Source organism: Clavelina lepadiformis, chromosome 5 (genome assembly GCF_947623445.1).
Source record: "Clavelina lepadiformis chromosome 5, kaClaLepa1.1, whole genome shotgun sequence".
NCBI lineage: Eukaryota > Metazoa > Chordata > Ascidiacea > Aplousobranchia > Clavelinidae > Clavelina > Clavelina lepadiformis.
Window position 1 is genome coordinate 15749039 of NC_135244.1, and position 22628 is coordinate 15771666.

At 35.1% G+C, this 22628-nt stretch overlaps 1 protein-coding gene and 1 pseudogene across 2 annotated transcripts; both read left to right on the forward strand.

The window, feature by feature from the left end:
• The first annotated feature begins 1883 nt into the window (after positions 1-1883).
• LOC143459948 (uncharacterized) lies at positions 1884-6514 on the forward strand. The gene is made up of 3 exons (XM_076957269.1): positions 1884-3032; positions 3213-3378; positions 4768-6514. Exons 1-3 carry the CDS (start codon positions 2686-2688, stop codon positions 5764-5766), a joined length of 1512 nt encoding a protein of 503 aa, XP_076813384.1. The 5' UTR covers positions 1884-2685; the 3' UTR covers positions 5767-6514.
• An 822-nt stretch (positions 6515-7336) lies between these two features.
• Positions 7337-15980, forward strand: LOC143459946 (uncharacterized; annotated as a pseudogene). The gene is made up of 4 exons (XR_013117812.1): positions 7337-9367; positions 11895-12420; positions 14608-14773; positions 14921-15980. The product of XR_013117812.1 is annotated as an uncharacterized LOC143459946 (transcript).
• The last annotated feature ends 6648 nt before the right edge of the window (positions 15981-22628 follow it).

Sequence of the window (22628 nt, forward strand, 5' to 3'; positions counted from 1 at the left end):
ATGTTTGACGAAAATGATCTTGTTGTTCGTGTATAAACGTTTCAGTGATCAATGGAGTGTATTTCGACAAAGAGGAAGATATTCAAGAAATGAAGAAGAAAGGAAATGTAAATTTTAAGTCTGTTTTATAGTTGTACCATAGCAGACAAGAGGGCAATTATTTTTAAACCATTTAAAAGTTTAGAAATTTACAAAAACAGCAAGTTTGACGCATGTTAAATAGTTAGGCAATGATTTTGCCACATACTTTAGAAAGAAATCAAAATTGAAAAACGGCGTTGTAAAATGTGATGATGCAGTCAATTCATTTGCTTTGACCTCAGTTTATACCCAAACTTCATATTAGAATTAGCTCGGAAAGTAATGACAAGAACATTAGCCATTCTAGTAATTTCGCCTCCAATTCATAGGACTTGCTGAATACTGTATATTTAGACACATTTCCACCGATAATTACTCGGTGTATACTGTTTGCTCTATCACTTTTTTCGGTTTAGAGCAGTGATTCCCAACCGCGGCTCTTAGAGCCGTATGCGGCTCCAAGCTAGCCTTCTTGCGGCTCTCATTGACCCCTGAAAATCCCACAAAAAAATATGAAAAATCTATTTATAATAATTAGGGCGATTATTTTTTGACTCGTCAAACAAAGTCAAAAATTGGTCAAAATTTGTATGATTTGTGTTATTTTTCTTGTTAGTGTTGCTATTCGTTGTACATGCATGCTTTCATGCTTTAAAATTTTCGTTATAATTACTTGAGTGTTTTCATGCGGCTCCATACGTACTCTGAAGTTTGAAATTCGGCCCCGACACCAAAAAAGGTTGGGAACCACTGGTTTAGAGAGAGCATGAAATATGTGGTAAGGTATCATACTATTTATTCTCAGACTGAGAAAAGTCTTTGCACGACTTAAACTCGGCATTCATTCCTCATCGCTCGAGCCCCAGTTATCTTGCAAGTCGTAGTGGAAGTTCCGATTTCATGATACAAGCAATTGTTTTATTTTTCTTGTAATATCCGAATTTGTAATTGTTCATCAGGACCACTGAACAGGAGCAAAGCACCGCTAATGTCTTTGCAAATTTTTATGGCAGTTCTCTTTGTTTAAGTGGTGAAGCATTGACAGCTTGGATGACATTAAGCAAAATGTTTTGGTTTTGTTATGTTTTGCACTGTAGTCATTTATATGAACAGTACAGCATCAGCACAAACAACTTTAAGAAAATAGCTTTAACAGGTTGGGCAATTATTTTGTACAACCTAACTAAAAGATAAGTACGTATCATTGAATTACCATTTCAATTATATTTCCACTTACAATTTGTACTTCTGTTGTAAGAAACTTTTGTCATACGTTTCCCTAAGCTTTTTTGAAGCGTAAAGTGGCAAATTATTTTGCGCTTCATACGCATTTTTGGTCAGGGCTGGTATGGGCAAACACTCACATTTTGGAACAGGTTTTCAAAAAATTTCAACCCTCCCCAACCTAATCCTAAAAATACTCATCTAGACACAAGGTTGACATACAGTATAAAGCGCAATACGATTGCATCATTACAGGCAAAATTTAGTACGAGGCTGCCAAAAGCAAACAAACTGCAGGTAGATACATAATTTTAATGAAGTTTACTAGCTTCGGACACGTTTATGTCCTTCGTCAGAACGAATGTTTAAATAAATGGATGAATGCAAATTGTAATGACTATTTATTACATCTTGGCCAAAGTGTAAAATACGTAATAGTCAGCACACCACGTGCTGTGGACATAATACAGCCATGAGATACAAATTGACGAACGGGGAGCGGTCAATATTTGCTTTTGCTGATGTTTGCTGATTTGGTTCGACGAAAGCGACCATGGCTGGTAGTCGTGTATAAACATTTCAGTAATCAGTCGAGTGTATTTTGAAAAAGAGGAAGGTATTCGAGGATTAAAGAATTAAAGCTCAAAGGAAATATAAATCTTTCAGTTTGCTTATTAATTGTATACTACGTGATACAGCAGAGCAATTATTGTTATACTATTTCGAAACTTTAAATATTTTCAAAAACTGTAGGTATGAGGCATTTTTAAGTCGCTTGGCAATGATTTTGCCAAAAAACTTTAGACAATAAATCAAAATTGAAGCAATGTGTCAGTGTTATACTGTTAATGCAGTCAATTCATTTGGTTTGACCTCACTTTGAACCAAAACTTCATGTAAGCCCAGAAAGTAATGAAAAGTACATTAATTATACCCTATAGTTATTCCAACTTCATCATATACTGCTTGTACAATGCTGCATATAGACAAATAATGACCCTTGTTTTGCATGCTCTATGACTTTGTTACGGATTAGAGATCGGGGAGTAAGCAAATTCCAGTTTTCTTACTTTTATTTCCTTTGTGAGATTAACACTCAAGCCTCATAGTCATATAGTGAAAAATACTAAAAATAGCAAGAACACAATTTAATTAAAAATAAAAATACTGGGAGAAAAGGGAATTAATGAGGCTGAGAAATATGTATAACTATTTTAACTATTCAAAAAAAGTTGGTTTTTAATTTGAACATTTTCGTTCCGCCATTTTGCCTTCATTTTAGCTGACCTTGAAAGTGAATATGTTTTAAGGTTGGAATAAGTTTGCAAGTCTCGCCAAACCCACTGTTTTAGTTATAGCATATTGGTTGCTATATTTGCCATGGATAAAAATTACAGTTTATCTTATATAAAACGTAATGTAATTAAAATCACTCTATTCATCATGATTCTCTGTTTGGCTTTGGAGTATTTTTTCATAATGGAAAAGACTTCTGGAACAATTCGAGTTGTTTTTCCCTCAGCTGCATCCAGCTCTAACATGTATCCTTCTAACAAAATAAAAGTAAACTGCTCTACATGGAGAAAGCCATTACGAAACGTATCGGCTTTATCATCACAGATTATACTAGCTCCTGACAGATTCCTGTATCCTGGGTTAATCTGGGGACCAAACAATCAGATTGTTGGTTTATTTCAATCCATATATGTCGCTATTCGCCTCAACAGGTAAGTAATACTGCTGTTATAAGATAGTTAAGTGCCGTAAAAACTTGAACATAATTCAAATAGAGCGTTCCAGTACGTAAACCACACGTGCTCGTAGAGACGTAGACGATATTGAGATTGTGAAATAAGGAACCTGTTTGTGACATAAAGCAGGAAAGCTAAATTGTTTTCTTTCTGTAGAACTTTGGTTGTACCACGTTTCGGTACACAACACACAGAGGGCGAAATACAAAGCGTGCCAGATTATCAACGAATTGACGTAGATCATTTGTGTTCATTTGTATCTTGCATATCAATTGAAGATTTCCATAAAAAGTGTCACGGATCAATGGATGTTGTGTTTCAGGTAAATGATTACATATTTATTTGAGGCGGCTTGTGTGCATGAACGTAGCGTGGAAATTGCAACAAGTTAATAAACTGACGAAACTTCAAACGTGGAAAACTTGAAACTCTATTTCGCTTATTGCTGATACTTATTTTGCAAAATTTGCACCCGAGGCGCAATTCGGCCAATTAAAGCAAACGTATCAAACTTTATTGCTGTTCTCCAACCGCATGTGGCCCTTATGGACATAAACTGCGGTACGTGACGTCTATCTTCATATATTTATCAAAATTTACATTTAACAATATTTCAACAGTTGCGGACCAAATTTCATTTCATTTTGGGGGCCGTCAACACATTGCTTAATACAAAGTCCACATACGCTTTTACCAAATAAGTGGATTTGTTGTACCAGCCCCTTGTGTCAAGAGTATCTTTGCAAATCAAAACTACTGCAACGCAATAATTTAAAGTTCAATTTAGTTGCAGTTATCCAATAAAACAACAAAAGCATTTTAAATTGCTCATATAGGTTTTCCGAAAAATGCATTTTTTATTTAGGCGCATGTATGAGAAAATTGCAGTTTTTTCACTATTTTGCCATGTTGTAAAGTGAGGAAATGCAGTCTTTATAAAACCAGTTATACAATACAGTTATATAATTCGCGACATATGTAACGAGCATGAAAATGTTTTGAAGAGTAGACCATGCTGTGCAAGTGCATACATGTAAAGAACGATCAAGCAAATGAGTCAAAACTTTAAATGCGCAACTTTCGAGGATTGCTGGTCTATAAACAGACTTGCTTCTGTACAAAGATTTTCAAAAAAAGATAATCACCAATGGGACCAAAAAGATTGGACTTTCTTAAACTTAAAATTGGCTGCAATTTGTACTAATTTTGATACTAAAGACAGCATGGCTTCGTCTATCATCATTTACTTCATCATGTGTCTTATTGCGTAAAAATGAAGTGTTCTTTAAACTTACGGACAAGTTATTGAAAAACCACAAAGTCATTAACTATTAATGAACGCGTTGTATGCACAAACAATCTTAATTTGTTCGGACACATGTTAATTATGGTGGTGTAAAGTAACAATAGATATAAAACAGGCTAAAACGGTTCTATCCGTTATCAATAATATAATCGTATCGAAAATGTAATTTTTGCTTAATTTTCTCAAATTTGAATCCGAAAATGTTTATTTTGGACAAAAGTTTAAAATTAGCCCTTTATGGATGATACTTCCTTTAGTTCGAAAACTTTAATTTCTTTTCAAATTGCTTGGTAAAGTTTTATTTGATGGAGGAAGTTAATTTTGCTAACTTGATTTGTATGGCAAAACTTGACTATAATGGAGTTATTTATATATTTATATTTCTATATTTCGTATATGTTTCAGGCAATGTTATCCAAAATGCGTGACGTAGAAAAGTTCCAGAGAGACACACAAATGCATATTATTATGAACGAAGAATACAAATTGTCCGATTATTTTGTTGGAAACAGTCTGCAATCATCAGAGAAACCTACAAACAAAGCAAATATACCGTTCTATCCCTGTTGCAATAACAAGGCCTCTGTCAATTGGTTATCTTCAAATCAACAAGTAATTAGAAGTACTTTCAATACCACGGCATCATGTGCTTTGTTTGCAAGTGCTTATCAGCCTTTGATGTTAAAGTCAAAGGGCCAGATTGCCATACCATTGGATAAAAACTATACAAAAGTTCGACAAATCAGAGATGATACACTTTACATGGCCATCGTCGATTCTGTACGGCGACCGAAATGTATCACACAACTTGCAGACGCATATATTGATGCTAACATAGGAACTGATGAGTTTGTCGCAGTACATTGGAGATACGACAAAAATGATTGGCTTCGAGTGTTCCGTGGTCTAAAAAGATACGAGCTTTGTGAGGTCATCACCAACATCACGTCGGAAGACGTAGCGCGAGCAATTATCAATAATCTACCATTGCTACATGACAAGAAGGAAATACACTCACACAATATAAGCGCTGCTGTGTCGGTCTATATTGCCACCCCACCAAGTTTAAAAGAATTCAAATTGGAAATCTTTGATCATTTAGAAAAACTTGATCGTCGAATTAAAAAAGTTCCTCTTGACCTTGACGTCTATCTAAGTAAAAGTGTGTTTAATAAATGCTGGAACAGCACTGGATGGGTAAGCCTACTTGATATACTATCTCTTACCGAGATGGAAATAATGAGAAAGAGTAAATATTTCTTCTATTCTCATCTTTCTACTTGGTCAGACAACATTCGACCGTTAAGATGGAAAAGATCAGAAGGGAAAATACAAAGATTATTTGAGGCTTCAATACTTGACTTATCCAAAACTGTAATGAAAAATAGAATCAAGAGAAATTGACTCTTACATCTTAAAAAACTAATCGAAAAGTTCTTGTTGTTTTTGGACGTTACATTACGGATGTAATGTCCAAATTAGCATTGTTATTTATTCAAATTATATGATTTAAGTGATAATGATTTATATGATTTTGTGTCGCCCAAAACTCCAAATAGTTTTGTCAATGCATCTCTAGCCTCGTGGTAATTCCCTTTTCTTATGTTGAATTCCTTTCTTTAGATCTGATGAGCCTTGACCTGCTTTGTTACCATGTGTTTGTTAACGCCCAGTTTTTTTGTGTTATATCTGGTAGTTCATCAGTTTAATCCCAGTCAATTTAGTATATGTATTGCAGTAGTTAGTCTGACTTGTTTAAGTGATTGTTTTCATGCAGTATGATAAGTTAGTTGCCACTAAACCTGTTATAATCCCTATATTTGTTAGCTACGTGATTGACATCTAATTTACTAGTATTGCCGATTATTGCTATTGTGTGCAGGCTCACAGGGTAGTGATCATTTCCTTACTTTGGCCTTGTTTGTAATTTCAGATGATAAGTAATATTACCCTGGGTTCTGTACTTATAGAAACCACACACACACACCCCACACCCATACCCGCCCACAGATTTGTAGCTGGTCTGTTCGTCTGTTCGGGTGATCATTTCTTTCTAGCCGTTCAATATAAGACTTTCAAGAAATCCGTGTGCATTTCTAATATCCAGGGTAGGGTGGAATTCAGGCCTTGCTGGCCCGAAGGACACCCCTTAGGTGATCAGCATTTGTAAATTTGCCGGTTACATACCCCTCGGGGAGGCTTAGATGGGAGTTGCTGTAAATAGAATTATCAAGGTTGTGAATAGTACGTTTGGACACTCTTTAACAATAACAACATATCTTACCAAACCGCATCCAAAACACTTACGACGGCGTCGGATTTTTCGTCCGAATGATATTATTCAAAACCGTTGTTAACCAATTAAAGGTACTTATTCAAGCAGTGATTCCATTCTCCAAGGCTATAAATAAACATCATGCACGTTTATAGGAAAAAAATTTGGTTTTTGTTAGGGTTTTGGGCACGTTTTCGATCGTCTAAATGTAAATTTCATGTGCCATATAGTGACATCGCTTACAATGTATTTAATATTAAAATATTTTTCCAAATTACGGAGGAAGAATTTGAAAGCGTGTTTCACTGTAAGTATATATGTCACACAGCCCGTATAATTAAAGATAGGGGGTAAAGGCAAAAAGTTGATTTAGTTGTATGTAAGGTTTCATTGAAGTTACCATCATACATTTCGAATATGATCATAATGTAGTTTTAGGTTATTTTGTTGTAACATTTAAGTGAACGTCACTGTGACAAGAAACTATGAACAATAGCTTCGATCGTACGAATTTTTCCGTTGAGATTGTGACACTGTGACAGTAAAAAAACACTGTAAAAACGCTTCAGTTATGGGCTAGCGGGAACAAGACAGTATACACTGCGTAGCATAAGTATAGTGTTACCAATGTACAATATGACATATGTTGTTCCACTTAGCCTACTGACAGTAGCGGCGGAGGCGCCAGAATATATTCTTCAAAGGGCTACAGAGGCTGGTTGAAAGCATGGAAGAGCTAACCTATTAATATTTAATAGTAGGTTAGACTTATTATACAGTTATGAAAATATGAAAAAACAAGCTGGATAAGATAAGCTTTGAAAATAACAAGGCAAAGCTCGTGTTTGAAATTAAGAGGATAAGCGTGAGATTTTTTATTGTGTATAAGCTACTCAACAAATTGATTGCTGAAACATGGAGTTACAACTTATAACATACGTCGCAGTGTAGTAAATGATCGAAACGGCATCTGAATCTAATTATGCCATGAACGAATAAGGTGTGGCGGCAGCACTAAAATTAACCAGAAATACTTCGATTTTTTGTTTACCGAGTAATCCAGGAATATAGGTTATTAGGATTCGTCAGTTCCAACAACTAAAAGCAAGCAAGCATTCCTCTTTTGAACTAAGTAATCAATTTTTTAACTACAGCTTTAAGTGAAGAAATCTAGGGCGTTTTTAACGGGGACAGCACATTGACATCACATGACTACGTTATAGAGATATTAGTTTAATCTTTTATCAATGTGACCTAACAAAGACACTTGGCAGTCCAACGCGTTTATAGACAACATATGTGGAATATGTATAAAAGACCGGGCCAATGAAAGTGAATAACAACATATGAATTTATTTATGCTGCTGTTATGACAGAAAACAAGGACAGTTATAACAGAAGAAATATGCCATACACAGTATCTTAGCGTGTAATCGCCCTTTCGGTAAACTACAGCGATAAGCGAAGAAGTTGAACATTCAGAAACCTAACACCTGCCATGAAAGCATATGACTAGGTAGCTGGCATTGTTACACCAATCACCATTCAATTGAAACGTAAGACATACTGACGCCATACAAGTCAATTTGACTTGATATATCGGGCTAGGCACTGACACTGGAAAGCTTAGAATGTAAACGTGAGGTCAATCGTAGTTTAGTAGGCAGAGACGAAGTTGACTTCTGATAGTAGCTTTACAACTGCAAGTCTTGAGTCTTAATGTCAGTTTTCAAATCATCTTGGCTGCTCTGCAGTTATGGTTTCATTACAAAAACCTTCGAAAATCACTTTTTAATAAAAACTAAGTAACTAATTATATATCAATACGGTACCGTAATTTACAGAAGAATGTCGCCAGCATGTAGCCGACGTAGGACGACGATGTAGCCTAGCTTTTGACTGCGCGTAAAAATAAGGATAATTTAATTCCAATAAGTAGGCTAACCATAGCTTTGAACGTGAAAGCACAGTATACCATAAAGCAGGGCAAACGATCGCGGAATCATTTTCAAAGTGGGTGGGCCCACTTGCATATATAGGATTGCGTGGAAAGGGGCCAAAACTTTTTAAAGTTTGATCCAAATTTTTTGCTTCTGTCCCTTCGACCAAAGTTTGCCAAGCGCAAGATTTTACGCCGCTTCGAAAAATGCTTCAAGCCACCTCGAATGACATAAAATGTTTTCTCACATTCGGATACCTACAGTAGTTGGCTATTTATGACGTTCACTTTTGAGACGCCGTATAAAACGATTTTACAACGCCTCATTACCCATTTATTGTGGTTTTGCAAGAATCAGCCAAATTTTTGATAAACTGAGCTTGTATCCATATTCACTTTATAATGAGCATTGTGACGTTTTTCTACTCAAGATCTATCTATACAACTCGACTAAAATGAAAAACTCCGTATCAACAACGGCAATGTCCGATCTGCTTGATTTGAACTTGGAAGTATAGGGCGTCGAAAAGTTTTCCCCAATGCTTCATAGCCAGAACGACAAGCAACCGGCCGTGCTTAAGCTCATAATGTTCCTGACTACGGTCTTTGTTTTATAACAAGATGTTTTATAACATCTGCAGCTTTCATAGCACCTATAACACTGCAAAGGTTATAGCCGATAAGGAGTCACCAACACGAAAGTACTTCATCAAAGGCTGGAAAACGCAAGTGCAGGCAACAACAGTACCAAAATAGCCCACAGGTTGTTAACCCTTTTACAACTACTCGAGGTAAGTTTGGTCGTTCAGGTATGGAAGTGCAAGTTTCAAGTATAGCAACAATTTAAAAATGGTAATTCAATGATATGTATACTTACAGTATCTTTTAGCTTTGTAATACAAAATAATTGTCAACTCAGTTAAGTTAATTTAATAAAATCTTTATTGGACTACTTGTTAATTGTTTAATTATTTATATATTATATTATAGTTATAAATAATATTATATATTGTATTATAAATTGCCGCGCGTATAAATTATTACAGGGCAAACTGTCAAAAGATCAGTTTATTTTGCTTTATGTGATCTAAGTTGGAAAAATAGGACCGCTTAAACTAATAAGAACTTCTATTACATTTCACAAAGCATGTATTTTCATCAGTTGTCTTTGAGGTTTGCGATGTACATATTTTGTTTTGTAGAGAAAGCTAAATTTGTAAAACAATTTAAAGCAATAAAGTTACAAAAAGCCTCGACGATTTCGATTTTGTTAAAATCTTCTTCTACTCAGAAAATGTGTCGTCAGTCTGTTTGTAGCTCCTGCAAATTTTCTATACTTATCCATTTGACCAAATACTTGTAAATTTACATTGTGACACTGAATACACTTTTTTCAATTAAAATCAAAATTGAAGTGAAAATAGAAATCAAAATGAAAATAGGAAACAAAAAAATCAGAATTAAAATACAAGTCATACCTACAAAAATTAAAATGAAACTAAAACAAAAATCAAGATGTAAACGAAAAAGAGAATAAAAATCGAAACTAAACCGGAAGGTGAAATTAACATCCATAAGTATTTTGTTTGAGTTTTTCCAATTTGCTAAATCCTTGTTCAATTTTTGTGTTTCAATTTTTAATTTTCTTGTTTCGAAGATTTCATTTTGTTAAATGGATTTTACCGGAATTTTACACCCCAACCAGCTTTTCATTTTATTGTTTTTCTTTTTTTTTTGCTTAAAATATTCAAATGGATTAAATGAAGATTTTGTAAATTCTAAACTTTTTATTTTTCGTTTACTCTGTGTACTGTTTGCTCTATCACTTTTATTTCAGTTTAAAAAGTAATACCCTAGTAATTCCAACTTGAATTTATACTGCTTGTACACTGCTGCATATAGGCAAATATTGACCATGCAGTATAGCAAGTACTGTATGCTCTATGACTTTGTTACGGATTAGAGATCGGGAGTAAGCAAATTCCGGTTTTCTAACTTTTATTTCCTTTGTGAGATTAACAAACAAGCCTCATAATCATAGTGAAAAATACTCAAAATAGCAAGAACTCATTTTAATTAAAAATAAAAATACCGGCAGAAAAGGGAATTAATGAGGCTGAGAAATATGTATAACTATTTTAACTATTCAAAAAAATTGGTTTTTAATTTCTTCATTTTCGTTCTGCCATTCATTTTATCCGCCCTTGAAAGTGAAATGAGCAGTGATCGTGGTGATGGTGGTGATGGTGAGACTTTATCAGATTTGTAGATTATATCGGAGTGCATTGATTTTAATACGGGTGCTTATTACGTATAAGAAATCGGATTGGTTTCAGAAAAGGTAATTTATACAGGTGCTTTATGTTTGAAGTAAGTTATGGAATATGTTTAAAAGTAAAAGTGCATCAATCGATCTGCAAAATATAGATTAGATTATATTATTCGCTTTCTGCAAAAGAGGTTGATGTCGTTAAACTGCGTCATACAAAAGAATAGGTTAATTGTCTTCTTATAAATGGATGAAATGGCAATGAATAGTTTTAGCTACTTAATAGACGTGTTGCAATATAGGCTAAACGTATTCAACATAAAATATTGACAGCGGGCTGAAATACACATATCGGAGATTCTTAAACTAACCGTCGAGGATTTTATGTAACACAGTTCGCAATTTGCCTTTTAAGAAGAGGGCTCCACCAGCTTAAGCTTGATCGATCTGCTTGAGCGATGGACGGAATCGGTCAACAACGTCGACGTCTCACACAGTGACCCTCGAGCCCAAAGCATGCAGCATGATATAAGCAACCTGACTAGCTGATCAACTCATTCTTCTTGTCCGTGCTCCATCTCTCTGAGCCTCACCGAAACTCATGCAGTAAAAAGGGAATCCACGAGAGGAAGATCCATAAAGTAATGGCAAAGAAAGCGTCTGAGCTGTGGACGATATATAGAAATATCTGACGGCAACACATCTACCATGATATTTTCACAGAAACGTTTGCCGTTGCCTTCAAACAAACAAAGCCAGGCATAGCTCCAAGCCAGACCTCCTGCTTGTGACATTAAAAAATTGAATCTGCAGAAAAGTCATTTTAGTCCCCATCGAAAAACTTTTGAAGCCGCCATAGCCCTAAAAAGATATCTTTCAAAATTTCTTTTGTGTGACCTTTTTGAAACCCTCAAACACCTCAATCTAGTGGTGCAGTGTAGATCGTAGTTAGAATTGGACGTATAGCTTTTTATGATGCGGTCATCATATATTTGTTCAAACTCAACCAAATCGTTTTAGATTCAATCTGTTTATTTTTTTTATTACAGGGTGGATAGGTTGGCATAACCGATATTTTGCCAACATTGTTTGTAAAGCTGCTTCCATGAAACATCGTGAGATTAAAATTGCAGCATGGTTGATAATTTTCTGTTTAGGTTTGGTGTACGTTTATTTAATGATTGAAGCTATAGAAACTGATAAGATTTCCATCTTACCGATTCGCAATATTTTTCAATCATCATCAACAATCGCATCTACAAGAAAAAAATCAGATGTACCAAAAGAACAGGATGTTATTCCAACTCAGCATGTAATGAAGATTTACCCCGATAGCCCGAAAAAGTCAACAATAGCTTCAGTCATTTCCAGAAAAGTATCTGTGAAATCTCCTTCCTCCAGCAAAATGAAAATACGCTGCTCACTTTGGGAAGAGCCGACCTATAAAGTATCAAATTTATCATCTCAGATTTTACTAGATCCTGATAAATTCCTCTATCCCGGATTAATTAACGGACCAAACAACCAAATTTACGGTTTATAGCAATCGGTGTATGTGGCAATTCGTCTGAACAGGTAACGTTGTAAATATATTAAATTATAGTTGCATGTTCAAAAGTTGGCAAAGAGTGCGCTAGTACAAGTAATTATTCTCGTGACAATAGCAGCAGCATTAGAAATGAATTTTGTTAACTCAGTAAAACCTTACTGCCTGAAAGTACGGCTTGTAAATTTGACAATATCGTAAAATAAAGTTTATCGCAAATCACATCCACATTTTATAAATTAAACAAGAGCTTCAAGTTTTATTCGGTGTAAACGTAAACTGGCTTAATGGCAGTCGGTCAGTAAGCACAGCAAATTATACCTGGAAAAATAAGAAGCCAAACCACTGACGGACAAACAACAATGTCACACAAGTTACAACTATACCGTTTATCCAAGGGTATTAGCACACATGAGTCTTACAAATAAATGGGGTGGTAACGATAAATATATATTGTTGACATAAGATAATACAGCATTTCAAAATAAAAATTTGCATTTTACACTTTGGTAAGTTAGTTAAGAACGGTTTAAAAGTTAGCGCAGCGACCTCTTAATAAAAAAATTGATTAATATAAAATTATTAAAAATGTATTTTTGAAACGACAAAAAGTAATATGCTTTATGCATCATTTCTTATTTTTTTCTGTCTTTTTGTAAGGCACTTTTGTGTGGTAAAAAAGAGTCAAACTGGCTACAACCTGCCTCGACCAAAAAGTTCACACTTGGCCCAGTAGGTTCTAGTCCAAAACTTTTTATAGTAATTTTGGCTCAGGCCATCTGCAGTCACATATAGCTTTTGCCACTAATATAACTAGAATGTTTGATGATCAACTCGATAACTCGTCAACTTTTTTGAAAGCATATTTGCCTTTACAACAGACAGTTTGCAGACCAACAGCTCATCAACACAGACAAACAAACACAAAAATATAGGTCTTGAAATATTTGTTAAGACCTTTAGGCAAAATGTCCTACATGCATCTATAAAGATTACAGAAAATGCACCAGTTGGGAAATCCGTGAATTTCTTCTATTGCTAAGTCTTGAAGGTTTATAACATTTGCATTTATAAATAATGTGCTGTATTGTATGCATTATAGGATTTCCGAATTCTATCTTTTTAGTCAATAACTCAAATATACTTTAAATTTCCAAAATAATTAAATCAACCAGAATCCTTAAACAACGACTCCCTTGATAAACTTTATTTGCACTCATAATGTGTAGACCGGCATGAATAAAAAATGGCAAATATATTCCCAATCTCAGTTTATTTCGGTTTCTCAGTTTATCAAATTGAAAACCGATAAATAACAGAAACAGTTGAAACTAGAGCAACACTCACAGAGCGCACACTGCATACCTCGGTCAAGGCAGCTGAATGCTCCCATGTGATAGTTTAGAACGGTTATAGAACTGTTTCACCGTAATTTGTTGATGTATTGCACTTATATAACGGCAGCCCATAACTTTTTACTTTGTTTTTCACGTGCATCTCAGTTTCATCTCATTTTAATTCTTTTTTATATATTCATTTGTTTTTTATACTTTTTTTCAACTAACATGGATTTACATGAATGCAATTAAATTGACATAAATATAATTTTTATAATTTACTGTTATTTAAATCGTGGTTTTAACAACAAGTAGCAAGTGGTTTTATGGGTAATCCACTTGAACTTCGCATAGGTAATTAATAAAGATACCAAGGAAATGGTAACCAGCTTCAACTGCGAATAGGTAACCATGCAGGAAACCGGTAACTGTCAAGAAACGACGGTAAAGAAACATTTTGTGACAATTTGTGTTGCTCTCACACGTCTGACTGTGATTTTTCTATTGTAAGATAGAGTTTTAACATTGTTGTTTTTGCATTGGAGTTAGGCAATTATCGCTTAAAACTAGTTTCTTGCCTGTAATGTGTCTTCCGGTGAGTTAATCAGCCCAAACTTTCCATTTTTACGTAATATAGACGAGATGTTCTTGAAATTTAATGAAATTGGATCACAGGTTTTTGTTTAATATTGTTAATAGATAACCAGAAAAACGGTCATTAAACAAAATCTCCTTGGCGTAGGTAACAATAAATATTGAAAAAATTGATGCTAACCGCATTCAAATTCTGCAAACTTTTTCATGAAAAGGAAAATTCATCCCACGTTGATTTACTTTATCATTCAAAAACGCAAATAATACTTTTATTTTGTTTTCCAGAACGTTGGTCATACCACGCTTTGCGACACACTACGCAACCGGCAAAGTGCTAAGTGTACCGGCGAATCAAATTATTGATGTGGACATTTTGTGTTCGTTTGTGTCCTGCATCTCGATTGAGGAATTTCGCAAGGCATGCCATGGATCAGTGGATGTTTTGTTTCAGGTATTCCAACACTTACAATGGCCGCTGATCGATAGACCTACATCAAGAAATTAAGTAATGAGTGTAACTTTCTGTATTTACCTAATGAGGTTGTTTTATATGTAGTTAGGATAAGACACAAATCACTTTTCTTTGGCACACTTTTAGGCTATGGAAACGCGCTTATCAGATATAACACGCTTCGAAAATGATGCAGGAATGAATGTCTCCAGAGTGGAAGAAAATGATTTGCTTCATCCTGGTGCAATTAATTTGCAGTTATCTCAAAACGGGAAAAAATCAAACATACCAGCTTTTCCCAGTACAAGTTACAAAATGACACATGGTCCCTGGCTCTCGTCAAGTGAAAAGTCGATTCGAGAGGCTTATAACTCAACAGTACCTTGTGCTTTGTTGGCAAAAGCATTCCATCCGCTTTCCTTGGAAGTGAAAGATAATATCGCTGTTCCATTGCATACCAAAGAATATGAAATCAAAGAAATCAAGAACAACGTCCTTTATTCAGCCATCGTTCATTCTGTTCGACGTCCTAAATGCGTCACTGAAGCGGCGGAAGCATACATCGACGCCAACATAGGTACTGATGAGTTTGTTACAATACATTGGAGATACGATAACAATGACTGGTTAAGAGTTTTTAGCAGATTCGCAACGTGTCAAGCGTGCAAATTTCTGAAAAATATCAGTGCAGAAGATGTTGCACAAGCAGTTATTAACAATTTGCCTTTGTTACGTGGCAACAATGACACACAGCCTGTAAACACTGTTTCAGTCTATATTGCTACACCGCCAAGTTTAAAAGAATTCAAGTTGAAAATCTTGAGTCATTTAAAAACACTTGATTTTCGCATGGAAAGAGTACCTCTCGATCTTAAAGTCTATCTAACGGAAAAAGGATTTGAGAATTGCTGGAAAAATAGCAATTGGGTCAGTCCCAGTGAAATACTTTCTCTCGTTGAAATGGAAATTATCAGAAGAAGTAACTACTTCTTTTATTCTATTTTGTCGACTTGGTCAGGGAACATTCGACCTTTAAGATGGAAACGGTCAGATGGAAAAATAAAAAAAATGTTTGAAGCTTCAATACTTGACTTGGCTAAATCTGAAATGACAAAGAGAATGAATAGTAATTAACACAGTTTAAGTGGTGGAATGTTAATAATAAAAACTTTAACATTTGGATTGTTTACCAAATGCCTATTGCCATCTTTTTTCCAAACAATATATACGATCCAGAACAATGGTTACATTAGCATAAAGCCTAGCCACACAAAGCAACCTTTTGTTTTTATTAATAGGTCTAATATGCTGCAAAACAGTAAACCTAAACAGAGCAGAAGTAACTTGTCCAAAACGGACAAACCTAAACAAAAAAGCATAATAAGGGACAAAACTAAAACAAAATGCAAACATAAAACGGATCTGTATAAAAAAGTAATCACAATACGAGCAAACAAATGTTGTAAAATGATGACAAACCTGTGAGAATACAGCCTTCGCAGTTTAATATTTTTCAAAGCGGCCAAATGTTTTGTAAGCATTTTGGGTCCTGTAAAGTATTGCACAACAAAATCCCTTAAAAAGCGAAAAGAGGAAAATATTTCTTAAAAGTCAGAAAGTTCACGTAACAATGCTTATGACAATAAGATAAACCGAATAGAAATTTTAAAGAATTTTACAAAATGTTTTGGCCATTTGTTATGTATTTACTTGTAAAAGTAATGTTTTAGCGGAAGGTTTGAAAAGTTAATACCCGGTATAAGCTTTCAAATAGAAAATAACTTTCAAAATGTTTGCACGACATCGTATCATTACGCTTTGGTGCTGTAACTAAAGGAAGTCGCAAATCGGAAGTCAACAAAATTTCATTGTCAGATGGATAGAAAACTACCTTTCAACTCCGTTAAGTTCTATGCTTTTGTGTTTAAAAAAGTTTTTGGTAACTTCATGCTGTAATCACTAATAAGTGAGCAGATTTTTCTTAAAACCTACGTACAACTGTACATTCCACTATACAAATTGATTTTTCTGTTAGTTGAAATGAAAACGTTAAAAGTGATTTGTTTAACCTTACACTTAAAACTAAAGCAAACCATTGTTAAGGTCGAATCCTGTTACTGCATCTCTGTCAAAGATTATTTTGCTTGTGTTATTTATGATATACGCTTACATTGTTCGTTACCAATGGTTATATATTTGTCTTATACGCAGCTTTGGTTGGATTCATACATATAGGCGCCTGCAGCGTAAACGTACAGTATACACGTGCGTATTATTTTTCAGCTGTGTATTTTCTGGACTTACGCTTACTAAAGTTTTTCACTTGAAAAACTTAAATGGACTTAAAATGTCTATGGGCTGGGATCAAGCCCACAGGGATAATAAAGATAAAAGGCTTTGGTAAATAATTCATACACTTCGCAGGAACAAGAAAATTCATAATTCTGATACCCGCAGATGTTTGATAATAATCGAAAATCTATGAATTTAAAGCGATGGCACAAAACATTGTAAAAGAAGCGAAAGTTTCAAGCAAATATTCAGAAGCGGGATAGGTTTAAGGAGTTAATCCGAAACTATACAAAACACCTAAATGTATATCTGCGCTCGTCTCATTACATACACAATCTATGCACCACGTTGGCGCCATATTCAAAATTCCTGTGTGACGCAATAATCAGAAAAGTTCGATTGTTCGGCAAGGACCGATCCACCAATCCAAGCCGCGTTCGCTTGTTCCTTGTTAAGAGTTGTCTGGCGTTCCTTCCATCTTGCTGTTTACCTCATCCTGGAGTCGGGATCTCAATCCTGTTAACCTCCCGGTGCCTCCAGATAGAAGAATGTTATGGTTGGATTCCTTCAGCAGATCAGCTTCAACTCTGAGGAAGAAGAACACATCATTGACATCTCATTAACTCGTCTCTATAGCATGGCAGACATCGCAAGATGTCGCAGTTTTTTACCGACGCGAAATGACTATGACAGACAACAACAATATTAAACAACACTCAGCAATTAAAACAACTTTAACCAGTTAACGATTAAACAACATTAATCAACGCTTAGTCGATTGCTTTTAATAATAAATATTATTCAACGATCATCAAACAACATCGATAATAATTAATCAACAGTTAATGAGATAACGAGACAGTTTTTATCTAACTTCAAAATATGATGAAAGATCAGCATATTTATGATGATATAGAGATATTTTTGAGTCTGTACAACGTGGCATAACCCACCTTTCCAAGGATTGTTTAACTAGGTGCGTGAGCCCTAGACTGGATTTCCACACAAGACCTTAAACAAGGGTTCTGTTCAAAGTGTAAGTTCCTTGTCCAGTTTAATGACCCTGCCATCCGGTAGGTTATAATCTTCGACACCGTTCGTTGAAGTGCGGCCTGAAAACATAGACAACTTAATTTAATATTCCAAACCACTCTAACAACGTATAAAGTGTGAAGTTAAAAGACTGGGATAGAATACACAAGTACTAAATGAATTATAAAAAAGTATACCCTCCTCCATGTAGTTTATCACTTAAAAGACGACCGACAAATTTAGGAAGCAAAGTCCCTTCTAATCTTACCTGTCTGCACAGAAGCGTGGCTCTCTTTAAACCCATTTATTATTTCCATTTCAGGAACCGAAGTGAAATTAACACCCCTCTCACTCTGTATCTCTCTTTGAACGAGCCAGGTAAGATATTCCGTCGCCCTGCGACGTGCAACTATAAAGCGAAAATAAATCAAGTAGACGACATTATGACAAAATTGTAGGTTCTGTTTCGACATTAGCAAATTCCTCATTATTGCAGTCATATTCTAATACTGTACAAGTTAACGCAAATATGATTCCACAGGATGAATATCGTATTAATTTATCGAAGGTAATCATGGGAGTTCTAATTGTAGCTTATGTTTAGAGCTAAGCAATAGAAACAAAATGTCCTTACACTGTATCTTCAACTTTGGGGTCGTATAATCTCAGCGTTTTCGGTTTTGCTTTGCCGAAAGTAGGAGGTTCTCTTGGTCGTTCGCAAAACACGTATCGTTTCCAGTAAGGACAACGCGAATTGTTGTAAACAGCTGTCGTTGCTGTTGATAAACAATGAGCAGACGCGGCTCAAAGAGGAAAAGAAAGCAGACACGTCGCAAGACGTAGCGCGAGCAATTATTATCAATAATAATCTACCAGTGCTACATGACAAGAACGAAATGCACTCACAGAATATAAGCACTGCTGTGTCGGTCTATATTGCCACCCCACCAAGTTTAAAAGAATTCAAATTGGAAATCTTTGATCATTTAGAAAAAATTGATCGTCGCATTAAAAATAGTTCTTTTTTACCTCCACGTCTATCTAAGAAAAAGTGTGTTTAATAAATGTTGGAACAGTACTGGCTGAGTAAGCCCACTCGATGTACTATCTCTTACCGAGATGGAAATAATGAGAAAGAGTAAATGTTTTTTGTATTCTCATCTTTCTACTTGGTCAGACAACATTCGACCGTTAAGAAGGACAGATTGGAAGGGAAAATGAAAAAGCTATTTGAGGTTTCAATACTTGACTTATCCAAAACTGTAATGAAAAAGAGAATCAAAAGAAATTGACTTTTACATCTTAAAACAATAATCGGAAACCTCTTGTCGTTTGTGGACGTTGCATTACGAAGTCAAAAACTTCAATATATTGGCTAGCACTAGAAATAAAGGTGTCACTTGAATTTTTCTATTTTTACTAAAGGCGATGAAATTTTATAGGCACCATTTTCTTGATAGCATCAAGTCGGTCTTGCTTGTAAATCGAGAGGGACGGTACTAAAATTTAATTTAAGCTTAGAACGCTTCATTTATTAAAAAACATGACTGAAGCAAGAAAAAACTGCGTTGGAGAAAAAAGTTACCCTGCGTTGGAAAATCGTTGTATAGGCTAAATAAATTGTGCATCATGAATTGTCAACTATGGTACGGGTAAATATGAGGATATATTTTATTTTTGAAGCACTTTCAAACAGTTTTTCAGGCGTAATTAAGCCTTCCCCTTAAAAAAGCTAAAATCTTAAAGCAGTTTTAGCGGCTTTGTCATTTACACTCTTAAGTAAATTTTATGCTTATATGCTAACTACATAGTTTTACATTATAACATAATTTGACGGTGGTTACCGGTATTTCATTATTTTTTGTCTGACGCTATTATTTTATGTTGTTGTCAAATCTTAACCATATACTGTAACAAAAGCTGGTTAGCCTCGTAACAAAATATTTTGATAAAGTTTATAAAACTGAACTTGGCAAATATGGGTTTAAATTAAACTGAAATTTAACCCAACTAAAAGTGCCCTCGCCAAAGCTGGGCCCCAGGGTACTCCACCTTGTAAACCCAGGGCTGTTTGCGGCAAGTTGCCTGTGGAATTTCTGCTGCGCAAATATTAAATGTAGTGTTGGTGAAGATCCTGTGGCCGTTCTGGGGCATCATTGGCCAAAAAGAGTTCTTGACACGTCAAAAAACACTATACTGCACTTGCTTTAAATTTATAAGTGAATCAAACATTGAAATACGTTTTGTTTACTGTTAAAGACTTCCTCAATTTTTTTCTGTCGGTAAGGCCACCTGGTGTCAGGTGTTCCTGCCTTGCCGAACTCCAGTTTATTCTTCAGAGTGGATGTTATAAACATATGGTTCGATAAGATTCAGAATGAACTTATCCAAGATCTTGCATGTAATGAAAAGTGGGGTATTATATAATTGGCTATAACTTGGGAATAACTTTATAAGTTGATTTAGCTTAAGCATGGCAAAGATTTTGGCTTGTCACCAAATTTTCGAATTATGATAATTTGTTACGGTGTAGTCTGACGTGAGCGCTACGTCAGAATCTCTGCCAGTGTTTCTGAAGTTATTATTCCGTTTGTCTGTCGGTTAAAATAAGTACGTGATATCAAACAACGGTTCTGATTCACTCCTTGTACATTGTATTAATAAACCGCCAGTGGATGCTTTACTGGTCAACAAGGATCGGCGATTTAACTAAGTGTGCCAACGAAAATGGCTGCACATGCGGTAGCTTGGTTCTTTTATATGGATGCTTAATGTTTTTTCGACAAAACTTTTTTGGCCTACAGTAAGTTGTGCTCACCGCGGTCTATTTATTACTGGAACTTTGTTAGGATTAATTGTTTGTTTGCATCGTTTTAATAAACCTTTGACTTGGTAGCTGAATAGTAATAAGTCATAAAAACAGTTGTTTACTCGACAACGCAATATTTATTACCACATGGACAAAGAGTATTAATGCGTGAGAATAAGCAAGCCGCGGTTGTCGCGTATATGCTGTGGATCACTGGCATATAATACATAGTTATGAGTTGTTACAGAATATGAAAAAAATGGGAAGGGTCAATATTGTCTCCTGCTGATGTTTGAGAAATGGGCTAGTTTTGTTTGACGAAAATGATCTTGTTGACGTGTATAAACGTTTCAGTAATCAGTGCAGTGTATTTTGACAAAGGGGAAGATATTCAAGAAATGAAGAAGAAAGGAAATGTAAATTTTAAGTCTGTTTATTAGTTGTGCCATAGCAGTTGTGCCATAGCATACTGTATATTTAGACACATTTTGACCGATAACTACTCGGTGTATACTGTTTGCTCTATCACTTTTTTCGGTTTAGAGAGAGCATGGTATATGTGGTAAGGTATCATAATATTTATTCTCAGACTGAGAAAAGTCTTTGCACGGCTTAAACTCGACATTCATTCCTCATCGCTCGAGCCCCAGTTACATTGCTAGTCGTAGTGCAAGTTCCGATTTCATGATACAAGCAATTGTTTTATTTTTCTTGTAATATCCGAATTTGTAATTGTTCATCAGGGCCACTGAACAGGAGCAAGCGTCGCTAATGTCTTTGCAAATTTTTATGGCAGTTCCCTTTGTTTAAGTGGTGAGGCATTGACAGCTTGGATGACATTAAGCAAAATGTTTTGGTTTTGTTATGTTTTGCACTTTAGTCATTTATATGAACAGTACAACATCAGCACAAACATACTTTAAGAAAATAGCTTAACTGGCTCGGAAATTATTTTGTACTACCTAACTAAAAGATAAGTACTTATCATTGAATTACCATTTCAATTATATTTCCACTTACAATTTGTACTTGTGTTCTAGGAAACTTTTGTCATACGTTTCCCTAAGCTTTTTTGAAGCGTAAAGTGGCAAGATATTTTGCGCTTCATACGGATTTTTGGTCAGGGCTGGCATGGGCAAACGCTCAAATTTTGGAAAAGCTTTTTAAAAAATTTCAACCCTCATCAACCTAATCCTAAAAATACGCCACTGAACACAAGGTTGACATATTAAGCGTAATACAATTGCATCATTACAGGAAAAAAATTAGTACGAAGTTGCCAAAAGCAAACAAACTGCAGGTAGATAATAATTTTAATAAAGTTTATCAGCTTCGGACACGTTTATGTCCTTCGTCAGAACGAATGATTAAATAAATGGATGAATGCAAATTGTAATGACTATTTATTACATCTGGGCCAAAAAGTAAAATGCGTAAGAGTCAGCATACCACGTGCTGTGGATATAATACAGCCATGAGATACAAAAAATTGACTAACGCGAGCGGTCAATATTTGCTTCTGCTGATGTTTGCCGGTTTGGTTTGACGAAAGCGACCTTTGCTGGTGGCCGCGTATAAACGTTTCAGTAATCAGTCGAGTGTATTTTGACAAACAGGAAGATATTCAAGAATTAAAAATTTTAAAGAAGAAAGGAAATATAAATCTTTAAGTTTGCTTATTAATTGTACTACGTTAAATAGCAGAGAAGAGCAATTATTGTT

Bases quoted from the DNA above. Each gene is read 5' to 3' on its own strand.
- LOC143459948 (XM_076957269.1), top strand. From the start codon at position 2,686: ATGGATAAAAATTACAGTTTATCTTATATAAAACGTAATGTAATTAAA. The intron at 3,033-3,212 runs GTAAGTAATACT...TTCTTTCTGTAG, and splicing joins GTCGCTATTCGCCTCAACAG to AACTTTGGTTGTACCACGTT. The intron at 3,379-4,767 runs GTAAATGATTAC...TATATGTTTCAG, and splicing joins CAATGGATGTTGTGTTTCAG to GCAATGTTATCCAAAATGCG.